General features: G+C 40.8%; 1 protein-coding gene across 1 annotated transcript in view; it reads left to right on the forward strand.

Moving 5' to 3' along the window:
- The first annotated feature begins 104 nt into the window (after nucleotides 1-104).
- The window catches only part of ADAM9 (ADAM metallopeptidase domain 9), a 115,749-nt gene continuing 101,064 nt past the window's right edge, over nucleotides 105-14,789 (forward strand). The window contains exons 1-2 of the mRNA XM_033231685.1: nucleotides 105-473; nucleotides 11,288-11,385. Coding sequence (XP_033087576.1) covers nucleotides 377-473; nucleotides 11,288-11,385 — 195 coding nt within the window. The 5' untranslated portion in view covers nucleotides 105-376. The remainder of the gene's footprint in view (nucleotides 474-11,287; nucleotides 11,386-14,789) is intronic.

The raw sequence follows: 14,789 nt of genomic DNA on the forward strand, positions 1-14,789 counted from the left end.
GGTTCTCATGCTCCTCCTTCTTTTGCGCCGAATGCGTCCTCCAATCGGATCCGTCGACTCCCTAGGTGGGCGTGCCCAGCAGCCGAGGGGGCGGGGCGGATATGACTGGCGGGCCGACTAGTGCGGGTTGCCACGGCCGATTTAGAAATCCTATTCTCGCGCCGGGGACTGGATTTTTCCCTACGTCAGCTCAGCCAGGCGATGTCGGGAGCGAGCTCGGACCGAGGGCTGAGTTGCGTCAGTGCCGCGCGCGTGCTCGTCCCCGGGCGCGCGCGCTTCCCGGCCAGCCTTGGGGCCCCGGTAGGGTTGGAAAATGATGGAAGAGGCGGAGGCGGAGGCGACCCAGTGCTGAGAGGAACCTGCGGAATCGGCGGAGATGGGGTCTGGCGCGGGTTCGCCCTCGGGGACCGTTCGCGTCCGGTGGTTGCTGTTGCTTTGCCTGGTGGGCCCAGTCCTCGGTGCGGCGCGGCCAGGTGGGTGTCCGCCCCCCGGGTCCGTTGGGACGGCTGCTTCCTAGGGACAGGGCGCATGGAGTGAACCTGTGGTGTCCGGGAGTGGAGGGGCCCGGCCTGGGAATCGGACCCGGGGTCGGGGGGCGCGGCCGCTCCAGGTGTGTGCGGCCGGGGGTCGCACCCGAGGCTCGGGGTCTGGCGCCCCAAGCCCTTCTTGGCCCGTGTCCTCTGCCCGGCGCCGCTTCCTCCGTGTCCTGTTCGGTGGAGCCGTTCCCGGCTTCCCCCATCCCCCGCCGCCTCGCGCGAGCCGGGTCCCCCAGACGCCCCGAAACCCAAGCTGGGGCGGGCGCTGGTCTCGGCGGGCCGGAGCCCTGCAGGCTGGGCGCGCCCGCGGGCGTTCAGTCCTCCAAAAGCCTGCAGGGAGGGAGCTGGCTCTCGCTCGTGGAGTTAATGTCGCTTGGAAAGAGACTGGGAGATGAAACTTTTGCTGCAGGTTATAATTTGAAATTTTGACGTTCATGGTATCCTTGGGTCAACACAGCTAAATTTAGTGGTTGAATAAAGGTGGGTGGGAGGACGCTCATTTCTCTTGGGTCATTTTTTAGTAAGAATATTTTGTAACCGATGTGCTACCTTTCTGTATAGCCAAACTGTTTTTTAAAAATCTGTGTTTTTATTGGGTTCGTACTGTGTTAAATCCGGACAGATAATCCCTGCTCTGTTGAACTCACAGGATTATTGTAGGAATTAAGTCATTTGTGTGAAATCGTTTTTGAATTGTGAACTGCCCTTGACTATGTAAGATACTTGTATTGGAGATGCCCAAACATAGTGGAAGCAAATTGTCAGCACGCTGGCGTCTTTCTGTAAACAGGTTGTTTATTTTGGATTTTGTATGAGATAATTGTTTACATGGCTGTATTTTCTCTATCAGCGACAGAGGATGATGGAGAATGGGAGTTTTTACTAAATCATTGATTGAGAGTTATTCAAAGGTGATGATAGAAGATTTCAACGCAGGACTGTTGACCTTCAGGAAACTAATTACTTGTTTTTCTTATCTTGGCCGCTTCATTTGAAATTAAGTAAATTTGCCCCAGTGTGGAAATGTTGAAGCTCTGAAAATGTTTTGAATGGGAAGTTGCCAAATTTCTTCTGGTTAAAACTACTTTTCCTGTGATATTCTAGATGGTTAACATTCACCGATGTTTAAAGTGAAGACGATTATACATCCGGAGTTTTATTAATCTGTGATTTTTTGTGTGTTTGCAAATGTAAATAAGACTGTATTTTTAAATGTTAATATAAATGTCAGTCATTACCGACCTCTATATAGATGAATGGAATATCCTGATGGTCTTTAACTGTGGTTTTGGCCAGCTGCTCACTTCGGCGTGTGTATGCATCTTCAAAGTTTAGCCACCGTTTATGGAGCTCCTGTAAACACCTCACAATTGCTTGTAGAGGGGCAGAAGGTGACCAAATACGCTAAGTGCATCTGAGAGATTGGGGAAGGATTTTTAGAGAAAATGATATTTGAACTGAGCTACATCGGTGATTTTTCAAGTAGAATAGTAGGAACACATTCTAAGCAGAAGAAAGTTTTTCCAAGAGTAAGAGCGGGGGTGGGGGGGGGGGGGCGTATGAAAGAACATAACTTGTTGAGAAATGATGAAAATGTCAATATGACTTCATGCAGACTCTAAAAGGGAGGGATGGAAGATCAAACTAAGGTAGGTTTTTACCAGTTGGGAAGAGTCTTCTATGCAGAACTAAGGGGTTTGGACTTTACCCTGTAGGAAGTTCTTTGGGCAGTGGAGGTTTTAAGTAGGGTTGTGACCTAATCTCATTTTCTGTTAAGAAAACGGAAAATACCGTGGAGGATAGAATCTAGGAGGGAGAGACTAGAGGCTGGGAGACCGGTTAAGAGGCTTTTGTAATAGTGTGCAGTAAGTCAACTCTTGTTTCTCTTGGGGTTGTTCATACAAAATCAGCTGACCACATTTTTGCAGTACAAGATGTTTAAAACGTGCACTGAAACATTTTCCAGGATTGAAAGAGGAATTTGAGGTACCAGGCACACATCAGTTACATTAGGAGTTAAGTAGGTTTTACAGGATTTTTACTACCATTTATAACATTGTCTCAATGAGGAAATGCAGTATCGTTTCCAAACAGCTGACTTTAAGTAAACTTTTTTATCTTTGTTTGTTTTTAAACTGACAAAGGTAACTGTGTCATTGTAAAAAATAACAAAGGGAATCAGGTATGAAACCTCTTCTGATTTTCTAAGGTAGTAATTATGATGAACAGATTTAGAAATTTTTTTTAAACAAAGACTGACATTCTAAAGAAAATGACTTTGAAAGCTTACTCATGGTGAGTCACTGTAAAATGATTTGTGTAGTAAGAACTTAGGTCCATACTAATCTCTTTTTTATATGCCAGCAAAATATTTGAATTTGGTATGTTTGTGTTTGTGCTGATAGGAGAATGTAGCCTTTTGCATTTAAGGATGATTTGGTTTTCAAACTTTTAAGTAAAAAAGAAAGCATGTATAATTAAGATATGTATAAACCCAGTTGCTGGTTTCCAAGACAGTTTTCAAAAAGCACTTGAAGCTTTAACTTACCAGATTTATATTTGCTGTTTGTTAAAAATCCTGGTTTATAAAAGAATTTATTATGGAATCCCCCAAAAGATGCAAGCTCTAAGTAACTGGAAGCTTTTTCTTGGGAAAGCTCAAACATATGACATAGCTTCATATTTCTTTTTCCTCTTTGATACCTAATATATACTGGAGGCTTGGAGTCATGCCATCCTTTTGAGTCAGCGCTATGGGACTGCCTCATAAATGAATGCAGTCCTTTTGGTATCTCAGTAGCTAATCCCTCACAGTCTTTTTTTTTTTTTTTTTTTTTTTTTTTTTTTTTTTTTTTTTTGTGAGACGGAGTCTCGCTCTGTCGCCCAGGCTGGAGTGCAGTGGCGCGATCTTGGCCCACTGCAACCTTCACCTCCCCGGTTCAAGCAATTCTCCTGCCTCAGCCCCCTGAGTAGCTGAGACCACAGGCACGTGCCACTATCCCCGGCTCATTTTTTGTATTTTTAGTAGAGATGGAGTTTCACCATATTAGCCAGGATGGTCTGGACCTCCTGATCTCGTGATCTGCCCACCTCAGCCTCCCAAAGTGCTGGGATTACAGGCATGAGCCACCGTGCCCGGCCTCTCTCACAGTCTTTGAATGGGTCTAGTGTGGACCCAACTAAAGTTGGACAGCACAATGTTGTTTGTATGTTGAGAGATTATTGTAGTTTATTTTCCATTTCATGTTGTTATTTTAATCAGATTATTTTCCCTAAGTGATCATATGTGGGACACTGCTTGAGTCACATTTTTTTTTTCTTTCTGAGAGACAGGGTCTTCTTGCTCTGTTGCTGAGGCTGGAGTGCAGCGGAGCAGTCATAGATCACTGTAACCTTGAATTCCGGGGCTGAAGCAATCCTCCTGCCTCAGCCTCCTGAGTAGCTGGAACTGCAGGGGTGCGTCACAATGCTTGGCTAATTAAAAACTTTTTTTGTGTGTGGAGAGGCAGTCTCGCTCTGTTGCCCAGGCTGGTCTCGAACTCCTGGGCTCAAGCGTTCCTCCTGCATCAGCTTCCCAGAGTGCTGAGATTACAGGTGTGAACCACTACGTCTGGCCTTAAATCACATCTTTTAAGAGTGAGCTAGGAAACCTTAGAATTTAACTTAACTTGGTCAGTTTTTAAATATGGAGTTGTGTTTGTATTTATTTATGTTTATAGTAACGTAAGTATTGGGTTGCTAAACCTTATTGGAAAAAAAGAAAATGGTATCACCCCTAGACATGTTATATTATAGGGCAGAACTCATTCCCATTCATGGGAAATGTCCCATTCCCTTTGGTGAATTGTTCTTTTCATGAGATTTTTCATGATTTAAGTCATTTTAGGGTGATTTTAACCTCTTCCCTCTAGTAGTGTAGAATCTTCATACGAGTAGACCCCAGGAGAGCCTGTTTCTAATCAGTCTTATTGAAAGGTTTAGAATCCTGTTGTGAATATATCTTGGGCCTAACCTCCCATCCCAGCTGCTTAAGAGAAGTGATTAAGCAATCTGTACATAGCAATACAATGAAATATGATTTTGCTATCAAAATGACAAATGTGTGGGCTATGTGGATTTGTAGAAAAGTTGATACAAAAGATGTTAACCATAAAAAGTAAGGTTGACTTTTGGTCGTATGTGATAATTACAACTATGAGAACTATGTGTGTTTTGCTATAACAATCAGAAGAGGTTATTTATTCAACACATATTTTATTGAATACATACTGTACCAGTGCAGGAAATACACGATGAGTAAGATACCGTCCTTGATCTCAAAGAACTTAAATTCTTTGCTGGAGGAACTTAAATTGTCTAGGACATTAAATCTTAGAAATGGGTGGTGTTTTTCCCAAAGGGACACTTAAAACAAACAACGGAAGCCACTTCTTTTTAAATGTAAAGATGGGTAAATATTTAAGAAAAGTATAACACTAAAAAAGGTAAGAGTGTATGACATAGTCATAGAAATTATAATTAAGTATGTTTGAAGGTAGTTTTCTTTTTTTTTTGAGATGGAGTCTCGCTTTGTCACCCAGGCTGGAATGCAATGGCTCGATCTCCCTCGCTGCAACCTCTGCAAGAATTGCTTGAGGGTTCAAGCGTTTCTTCTGCCTCAGCCTCCCGAGTAGCTGGGATTACAGGCATGTGCGCCACCACACCCGGCTAATTTTTGTATTTTTAGTAGAGACAGGGTCTCACCATGTTGGCAAGGCTGGTCTTGAACTCCTAACCTTGTGATCCACCTGCCTCGGCCTCCCAAAGTGCTGGGATTACAGGCGTGAGCCACCACGCCCGGCCCAAAGGTAGTTATTAATATATGGTATGTATTTATCCGGAATTGACCTGGTGAATACTAGAATAAAAAAAAAAAAAAAGGCAAAAACTGCAATTACTTTTGCACCAACCTATTATATGGCTCGAAATAACAGTGCTTTGTAGATCTAATTGAAACAATTTTTCTAGAAGAAATACTTTGGAAACAGAATTGTCTTATTTATCCTGAATGTGGAAGCCAGGTTTATTTTATTTTCTACAGTGGAAGTACTTAAAAGTGGCTGTTTGCTTATGTAGTAGGCAGGAGAAAAATGAGAGAAGCCCATGGTTTGGAGTTCACATTTGTTTGCTTTGCAATTAGGTAGAATTCTTTTTTTTTTTCTTTTTTTTGAGACAGAGTCTTACTCTATTGCCCATGCTGGAGTGCAGCGGCACAATCTGGGGTCACTGCAACCTCCACCTCCTGGGTTCAACGACTCTTCTGCCTCAGCCTCTCGAGTAGCTGGGACTATAGGCGCGCACCACCATGCCCAACTAATTTTTGTACTTTTTTTTAGTAAAGACGGTGTTTCACCATATTGGCCAGGCTGGTCTGAAACTCCTGACCTTGTGATCCCCCCGCCTTGGCCTCCCAAATTGCTGGGATTACAGGCTTGAGCCACCGTGCCCAGCCACAATTAGGTAGAGTTCTTTTAACTAACTTCCCTATACTACAGTTACGGTTATGAAAGCGTGCTCAGACTTCCTCTAAAACACACTACAGAGTATAGAAAGATCTAAGGAGTTAGAGAAAGAAAGAAGGGCAACTAACACCTTTTCCTTTCTTTAAGGTTAGACATGCTAAGTTTCATGTTTCAATGGTTCACGTTTTCTCTTCAGGCCATGTTTTCTTTTTTTCTTTTTTTTTAGATGGAGTCTCCCTCCGTCACCCAGGCTGGAGTGCAGTGGTGCAGTCTCAGGTCACTGCAACCTCCCTGTCCTGGGCTAAAGTGGTTCTCAGCTCATTGCAACCTCCCTCTCCTAGACTCAAGTGATCTCATGCCTCAGCCTCTGGAGTAGCTAGGACAACAAGCGAGCACCACCAGGCCTGGCTAATTTTGCATAGCTTGTAGAGACAGGGTTTCACCATGTTGACCAGGCTAGTCTCAAACTCTTGATAAAATAAATGATTAATTGTGGCATTTTGGTTTTCACGATGAGGATTGTGTTTAAAATGCAAAAGAAGGAAAGAAAGTTATATGTAATCTTCCTATATTTAGCTTTTATTTTACTTCGTTGGCAGTCTGGGTAAACAATTCATAGAGGACAGAAGACTTGGTTTCTAGTCTTGGCCTGAAACTTTTAGCTGTCACAGCTGGGGGATGCTATTGGCATCTAGTGGGTGGAGGTCAGGGATACTACAAAACTTTCCACAGCACCACAGGACAGCCCCTTTACAGGTTGAAGGTTTATACAAATAATGTTAAAGCTCTTTTTTTATATTAACGTCGAAAAATGTTATTTTGGTTCCCATGAGAAAGTGCTATTTGGAATTAAAAAAAAAAAAAAAACTAAAGTGAATTGGGGGAAAATCTATGCAGGATATGAACAGGAAACAAGAAAAAAACCTGACCTAGAGATAAGAAAGGAATTTTGGGAAAAAAACACAGGAAGGAGGATTTTCATACAATTAGTATGTATTATTTTGATCGCATTCCTGAAGTATGTGCATTTGTTATGATGTTTTGGAACTTTTTATGGCATGGCTTTAATTCAGAAAGTGATTGCTTGGATTTTAGAAGCAGGATGTCAATATCAGAATAACAGCTCTTACATACAGAAATTATATCAGGGCGCTATGATTTTGAAAACCTTTTAAAAATAAATGATTAGTTATGGCATTTTGCTTTTCAAAATGAGAATTGTGTTTAAAATGGAAAAGAAGGAAAGAAAGTTACATATAATCTTCCCGTATTTAGCTTTTATTTTACTTCATTGGCAGTCTGGGTAAAAGATTCATAGAAGACGGAAGACTTGGTTTCTAGTCTTGGCCTGAAACTATAAGTGAACTAACTTTGCCTGTAAAGTAACAGAACCTGTTTCAAAATGAAAGCTCTTTAAATACCTGCCTGCCCATAAGAACTACAGATGCTTTCTTTTTGGAGGCATTTCTTTTTGTCTCTTATGTTTGCTTCTGAGTTGTAATGAAAACACTTCAATTTGGTTCTATATTGTTTAGCTTCTAGTGTAGCAGTTGTCTGTGTCTATCAGCATATATATTCTTTCTTTTTTTTTTTTTTTTGACAGGGTCTCCCTCTGTTGCTCAGGCTGGACTGCAGTTTCTTAATCATGGCTCACTGCAGCCCTGATCTCCCAGGCTCAGGTGATCCTTCCACTTTAGCCTCCTGAGTAGCTGGGACCACAGGCATGTGCCACCATTCCCCACTAATTTTTAAATTTTTTTGAAGAGACAGGGTCTTGCTCTGTTGCTCAGGCTGGTCTTGAGCTCCTGGGCTCAAGTGATCCTCCTGCCTTGGCCTCCCAAAGTGCTGGGATTACAGGGTTGAGGCACTGTGCCCGGCCAGCATATATAATCTTGTCTGTAATGATTTACTTGAAGATAATTTTTTTTTTTTAAGTGAAAGCATGTTTATTAAGAAAGTAAAGGAATAAAAGAATGGCTACTCCACAGTCAGAACAGTGGCATGGGCTGCTCAGCTGAGTATACTGATAGTTACTTCTTGGTTATATGCTAAACGAGGGGTGGATTATTCATGAGTTTTCTGGGAAAGGGGCAAGGATTTTCCTGAACTGAGGGTTCCTCTTCTTTTTAGACCATATGAGGTAACTTCTCGGCATTGCCATGGCACTGGTGCTGGTGGGAGTGTCTTTTAGCATGCTAATGTATTAGAATTAGCATATAGTGAGCAGTGAGGACAACCAGAGGTCACTCTCATGGCCATCTTTGTTTTGGTGGGTTTTAGCTGGCTTCTTTACCACAAACTGTCTTATCAGTAAAGTCTCTGTGACTTGTATCTTGTACTGACCTCCTGTCTCATTCTGTGACTAAGAATGCCTGACCTCCTGGGAATGCAGCCCAGTAGGTCTCAGCCTTATTTTACCCAGCTTCTATTCAAGATGGAGTCAGTCTGGTTTGAATGCCGCTGACATATTTTCCCTCATCCTTTTACATGGGAACCTTAATCCTAAGGATTGTAGAGGGACAAAGATCTATCTTCTGTGACTTCTTCAGGCTGAACAGGAGCAATCATTCCTGCCTAACTATAGAGATCCTGTATCCAGGGTAGAGAGGAGCTGGGTCACACAACGTCAGTATGCTGAGGGCCATTCACAACTCTTTGAGTTCTGTTGAGTTCACAACACAAAAGGTGATATCTAGAAGATTAATAAGATTAATAATTAATAAGTGTTCAATTTAGGAAAACATTCAGTAAGCTTATCCTGCATTCCCACACAAAGATTACAATAGCAATATATTTCATGACAGTAAAGCAAAATAAGTAAAATTATTCCAAGTAAACTAAATAGAAAGGTGTTCCATGAACTGGGCAGTTGTTGGAACCAAGCTGATATAGGGTCATTAACTGATTCCAATATATGCCCAGAATTAGAATACTGATCCAGATGTTAACATTAGCCATCCCTCTTGTTTCTTCTGAGCTGCAGTTAGAGATCACTGATTGGTTCACTGAAATAAGCAGAGCCAGTTCAAATTGCAGGGAAAAACTCAAATACAACTGATGAGACTAGAATTTAATGACAGGTGTATCATAGTTCTTGAAACACACTTTTTCTCTTTCCTGTCCCCCATTTGCATTAAAAACAAATCATGATAGGACTGATAGGATATGATAGTTAGCAAAACAAGGTTTAGTCTTATTATACTTCACCTGATTATTTGAAATGAGTGCAGTAAGAATAATTATTTGCCACATAGGCACTTTTTAATTGGCTTTGAGACTTTTTTTGAGCTGAGCTCAGCCATGGGTTTTGCACAGTTAAATACAGGTATGAGTTGGGTAAATTCCTCTCCTCTTGAGGTCCTGAAATAACTTGGTGCACCTGGGCCTGTAGATAGTGACATTCTTTATTTACAACAGATCAGGAACCTTGTGCAGGGACTGTGTAGACAAGGTACATGGCCACTTTTCTCAAGGGACTTTTATTGGTTCTGTAAATCAAGTTTGATTCCTTAAAGGAAAGCACAACATTCCAGTCAAAACTTGGTAAAATAACCAGTTTCTCCAGTTGTGTCCTGTTGCAAAAGAAAACAGATTCTTAAAGAGATATAAGATGCTGATGGGTAAAGAGTTTAAAAGCTGTTTATACATGCGTTATATTGGATATGATATAATTTATGGTTTGCAGCTGTTTGTATCTTTTTAATCCCAAACCAGACAAAGTTATAAACATTTTATATACAATGTTATCTTGGAAAAAGTTAGATGTAAATAATTCATCTTAATCTATATTTGAGAAATCTGAGGGTTATGAGGAAACTAATGAGTGAATGAACATATAGATTGGATCAAAGGAGGAGAGTATGAGAGTAGGGAGACCAGGTAAAAAAGTATAGTCATCTAGAGGTGAGGTTAGTAAGGGTTAAGCCATTAGTAATAATGCTGGAAGAAAAAGAGCTTGTGTTGGACTTGTCGAAAGACTATGTATTGGACTCCAACATGGTGTGTCTTCCTAAGAGATTTGTGTTGGCAATTTAGATTATACTCAATTTGGATTCAAGTGATGACTTTAGAAGCCAAGCCCTACTTAAGATATCATGATTCCGTGCTGATAGACTGAACAGAATTGGAAGTGGGAGTAAGTCTGCATGACTTTCAGAGTTCTTAACTGTTAACAAATTTTGTATAAAGTTTGTGTTTTTGTGATGGATTAATGGCTATAATTTGAGAACATGGCTACATTGTTGAGTATATGTTTGTTTTATTTGTTAGAGTTAACCCATCAGATATTAAAAGTACCTTTTCCCACTTATAGTCCTTGTCCGTTTAATAAATGTCTTAGTCTGTGTTGCTATAAAGGAATACCTGAGACTGGGTAATTTATAAAGAAAAGAGGTTTATTTGATTCACTGCAGGCTGTACAAGAAGCATGGCACAGGCATCTGCTTCTGGAGAGGGCCTTAGGCTGCTTCCATTCATGGCAGAAGGGGAGGTGGAGCTGGCGGGTACAGAGGTCACAAGGCAAGAGAGGAAGCAAGAGAGATGGGGGAGAGAGGCTCTTTTTAACAACCAGCTCTTGAGGGAACTAACAGAACAAGAACTCTTTCTCCTTCCCTGGCCCCTCAGGGAAGGCATTACTCTGTTCATGAGGGATCCACCTCCATGACGCAAACACCTGTTACTACACCCCACCTCGCAACACTAACACACTGGGGGTTAAATTTCAGCATAAGATTAGGAGAAGTCAAACATACAAACTATGGCAGTAAGTATTTAGTAGTATCATCTGAGAGGATGTTATTCATGCTTGGTGAGGGGGAGGAATGGGAGATAAGGGAAGGGTGCTAGACTCTAGGATGTCTTCCACCATTTCCCCACCAAACAGTTCTTTTCTTTCTTCTTGTGTTCATGCCTTAAGATTTCTTTTGAGAAAAAAGGGTTAGGGTTTATAGCTAAAAATGTTTGAAATGATTGCTACGTGTATTTATAATGTTTGGATAAAGACTGGTATACTTTTTAAGAAAATACATTTTCCTCCCTCATACTTACCTAATGCATTGCTGTTTTCATGTATTAATACAACTTTATATAAAAGTACTTTTATTATATGCATATTATAATATGGGAATGTAATATGGGAATGTCAGGTGATTTTTCTGTGATTTGAACATTCAGCTTTTGATTTTCATTATATTGTGTGCCCACGTAGTTTTTCAGTTTCACTTAGTATATTTGTTATTGCCTTTTCTGTAGGCTTTCAACAGACCTCACATCTTTCTTCTTATGAAATTATAACTCCTTGGAGATTAACTAGAGAAAGAAGAGAAGCCCCTAGGCCCTATTCAAAACAAGTAAGTTGTATCTTGAGAAATAATGTGTTTAATTTTTTTTCTTTTCTGTTTTAGCACAAAGGTGTTATTTGTAGCAGTGATCAGTTCAGTGAGTTATTACTTGGCTGTTACTTAGCATAGCACACCTGTGTTAGTAAAAGCATCATATTGAGCCTTAGTATCGTTTTTTTTTTGAGGTGGAGTCTTGCTCTGTCGCCCAGGCTGGAGTGTGCAGTGGCGCAATCTCGGCTCACTGCGACCTCCGCCTTCTGGGTTCAAGTGATTCTCCTGCCTCAGCCTTCCGAGTAGCTGGGACTACAGGCATGCGCCACCATGCCTGGCTAATTTTTTGGTATTTTTTTAGTAGAGACAGGGTTTCACCGTGTTGGCCAGGCTGATCTTGAACTCCTGATCTCAGGTGATCCGCCTGCCTCGGCCTCCCAAAGTGCTGGGATTACACGTGTGAGCCACCATGCCCAGCCAGTATCTTTTTTTTTTTTTAAAAGACAGTATGATCAACTCGAAACATAACAGAATAACATAGTTAAATTGAATTCTGTCACTAGGGTAGGCTGCTGATTATATACATTTTAATTGACAGGCAATGGTCACAGTGATTTTTATTATAATAAGAATTATAATTATTATAATTATATAACCTGACTCAGTTTGTGATAGCTAGAACACTTTTTTTTTTAAAATTATACTTTAAGTTCCAGGGTACATGTGCATAATGTGCAGGTTTGTTACATATGTATACTTGTGCCATGTTGGTGTGCTGCACCCATCAACTTGTCAACACCCATCAACTCGTCATTTACATCAGGTAGAACTCCCAGTGCAATCCCTCCCCCCTCCCCCCTCCCCGTGATAGGCCCCGGTGTGTGATGTTCCCCTTCCCGAGTCCAAGTGATCTCATTGCTCAGTTCCCACCTATGAGTGAGAACATGCAGTGTTTGGTTTTCTGTTCTTGTGATAGTTTGCTGAGAATGATGGTTTCCAGCTGCATCCATGTCCCTACAAAGGACACAAACTCATCCTTTTTTATGACTGCATAATATTCCATGGTGTATATGTGCCACATTTTCTTAATCCAGTCTGTCACTGATGGACATTTGGGTTGATTCCAAGTCTTTGCTATTGTGAATAGTGCCGCAATAAACATACGTGTGCATGTGTCTTTACAGCAGCATGATTTATAATCCTTTGGGTATATACCCAGTAATGGGATGGCTGGGTCATATGGTACTTCTAGTTCTAGATCATTGAGGAATCGTCATACTGTTTTCCATAATGGTTGAACTAGTTTACAATCTCACCAACAGTGTAAAAGTGTTCCTATTTCTCCACATCCTCTCCAGCACCTGTTGTTTCCTGACTCTTTAATGATTGCCATTCTAACTGGTGTGAGATGGTATCTCATTGTGGTTTTGATTTGCATTTCTCTGATGACCAGTGATGATGAGCATTTTTTCATGTGTCTGTTGGCTGTATGAATGTCTTCTTTTGAGAAATGTCTGTTCATATCCTTTGCCCACTTTTTGATGGGGTTGTTTGTTTTTTTCTTGTAAATTTGATTGAGTTCTTTATAGGTTCTGGGTATTAGCCCTTTGTCAGATGAGTAGATTGCAAAAATGTTCTCCTATTCTGTAAGTTGCCTGTTCACTCTGATGGTAGTTTCTTTTGCTGTGCAGAAGCTCTTTAGTTTAATTAGATCCCATTTGTCAATTTTGGCTTTTGTTGCTGTTGCTTTTGGTGAGCTAGAACACTTTATGCTATATCTTCACTGACAGTGAAGAGTGCTAATGTGTTAAATGCATATATTTTATATTAGGGAATATTTCCTAAAATACAGGTTTTATTTCCATATTGGAAGAAACTTACTGTGCTGTTAATGGGGTAACCAGTGCACAAAAATTATTTTTTGTACTATTCTTTCGTAAAGTTTGTTCAGAAATAACTATTTGGACTTTAATTTTATAAGTCCTTCAACTTTATAGTAGTATAATTAAATTTTATTATAATTTAACAACAGCAGGTAATAAAGCACAGAATTTAGCTTATTCTGAATTATATTAATATCTGAATTGCTGATACACTCAGAAATGTAAGACAGCTTGCCTGTTTTTTAGGGAGTGGGCATTGTGAAAAGAACACTGGAGTTGAGGATCAGGAGAACTTTTAGTTTTGGTCCTCCCTGTGAATACCACCACCTACTAATTGGGTTGGTCACTCAACTCCATTTACTCCTTTCTAACTGAGGAGTAAATGACTCTAAGATCTCCTCTGTAGAAGAATTTATACATTTTGCTTGTTTTTTAAAATTCATACATTTTACTTGTTTGAACTGGACAGCCTACCGTTTGATTATGTTTTGTCTTAGAATAGAGTTAATCAGTTAATCTCTGTTTGGGTGCGATCTCGGCTCACTGCAGCCTCTGCCTCCTGGGTTCAAGTGATTCTTGTGCCTCTGCCTCTCGAGTAGCTGGGACTACAGGCATGTGCCACCATGTCCAGCTAATTTTTGTGTCTTTAGTAGAGATGGGGTGTTGCCATGTTGGCCAGGCTGTTCTCGAACTCTTGGCTTCAAGTGATCTGCCTGCCTCAGCCTCCCAGAGTGCTGGGATTACAGGCATGAGCCACCTGTTTTCCTCCTTTTCTTCAGTGAATGGTAGACTTTCAGCCTAGGGACTGTGTTTTCTACTTTTTTCTGTCTCTGATAGTATCTTCATTTAGTACTTCCTCATTGATACTTGGGATTGTCATAAATAACTGTCATTTTTGTGCTTTGGTAAATATTTGGAGAAGTGATACGGTCAGTGCATATTGAACTGGATTTTGCTCATTCAACAGTGAATGTAATTTACTCATTCAAAAGTATTTATTGAGTTACTATTGTATGCTAGGTACCATTTAGCTACTGGGGATATGGCAGTGAACAAAACAGACAAAAATTTATGCCCTTGCATGAATGCAATCTTGTATTCTATGAAGCTTGCATTCTAGTGAGTGGGGGAGAGAGAGAGACAAAACAAAAACAAAAACAAAAAACCCCAAAACCAAAAATGTATATAACTTCAGATGGTGATAAATGCTGTGGAGAAAATTAAAGCAAGAAAAGGGATGGGAGACTGGATATGGTGAATTGCTGGGGAGAGGATTGCATTTTTCAATAGGATGGCCAGGGAAAGCCTTACAAGAAGGTAGCCCTTTAGTAAAGACCAGAAGGAGGCAGGTGAACAATCCAGGCAGATACTTGGGGGAGGAGTAAACTATCACAAAATAATCTTTGGTCTCTCAGATTTCTTTTCATTTTGTTTATTTATTTATTTATTTTTGAGACGGAGTCTTGCTGTGTCACCCAGGCTGGAGTGCAGTGGCCGGATCTCAGCTCACTGCAAGCTCCACCTCCCAGGTTTACGCCA

This window comes from Trachypithecus francoisi, unplaced genomic scaffold (genome assembly GCF_009764315.1).
Source record: "Trachypithecus francoisi isolate TF-2019V2 unplaced genomic scaffold, Tfra_2.0 Contig01440, whole genome shotgun sequence".
Lineage (NCBI taxonomy): Eukaryota > Metazoa > Chordata > Mammalia > Primates > Cercopithecidae > Trachypithecus > Trachypithecus francoisi.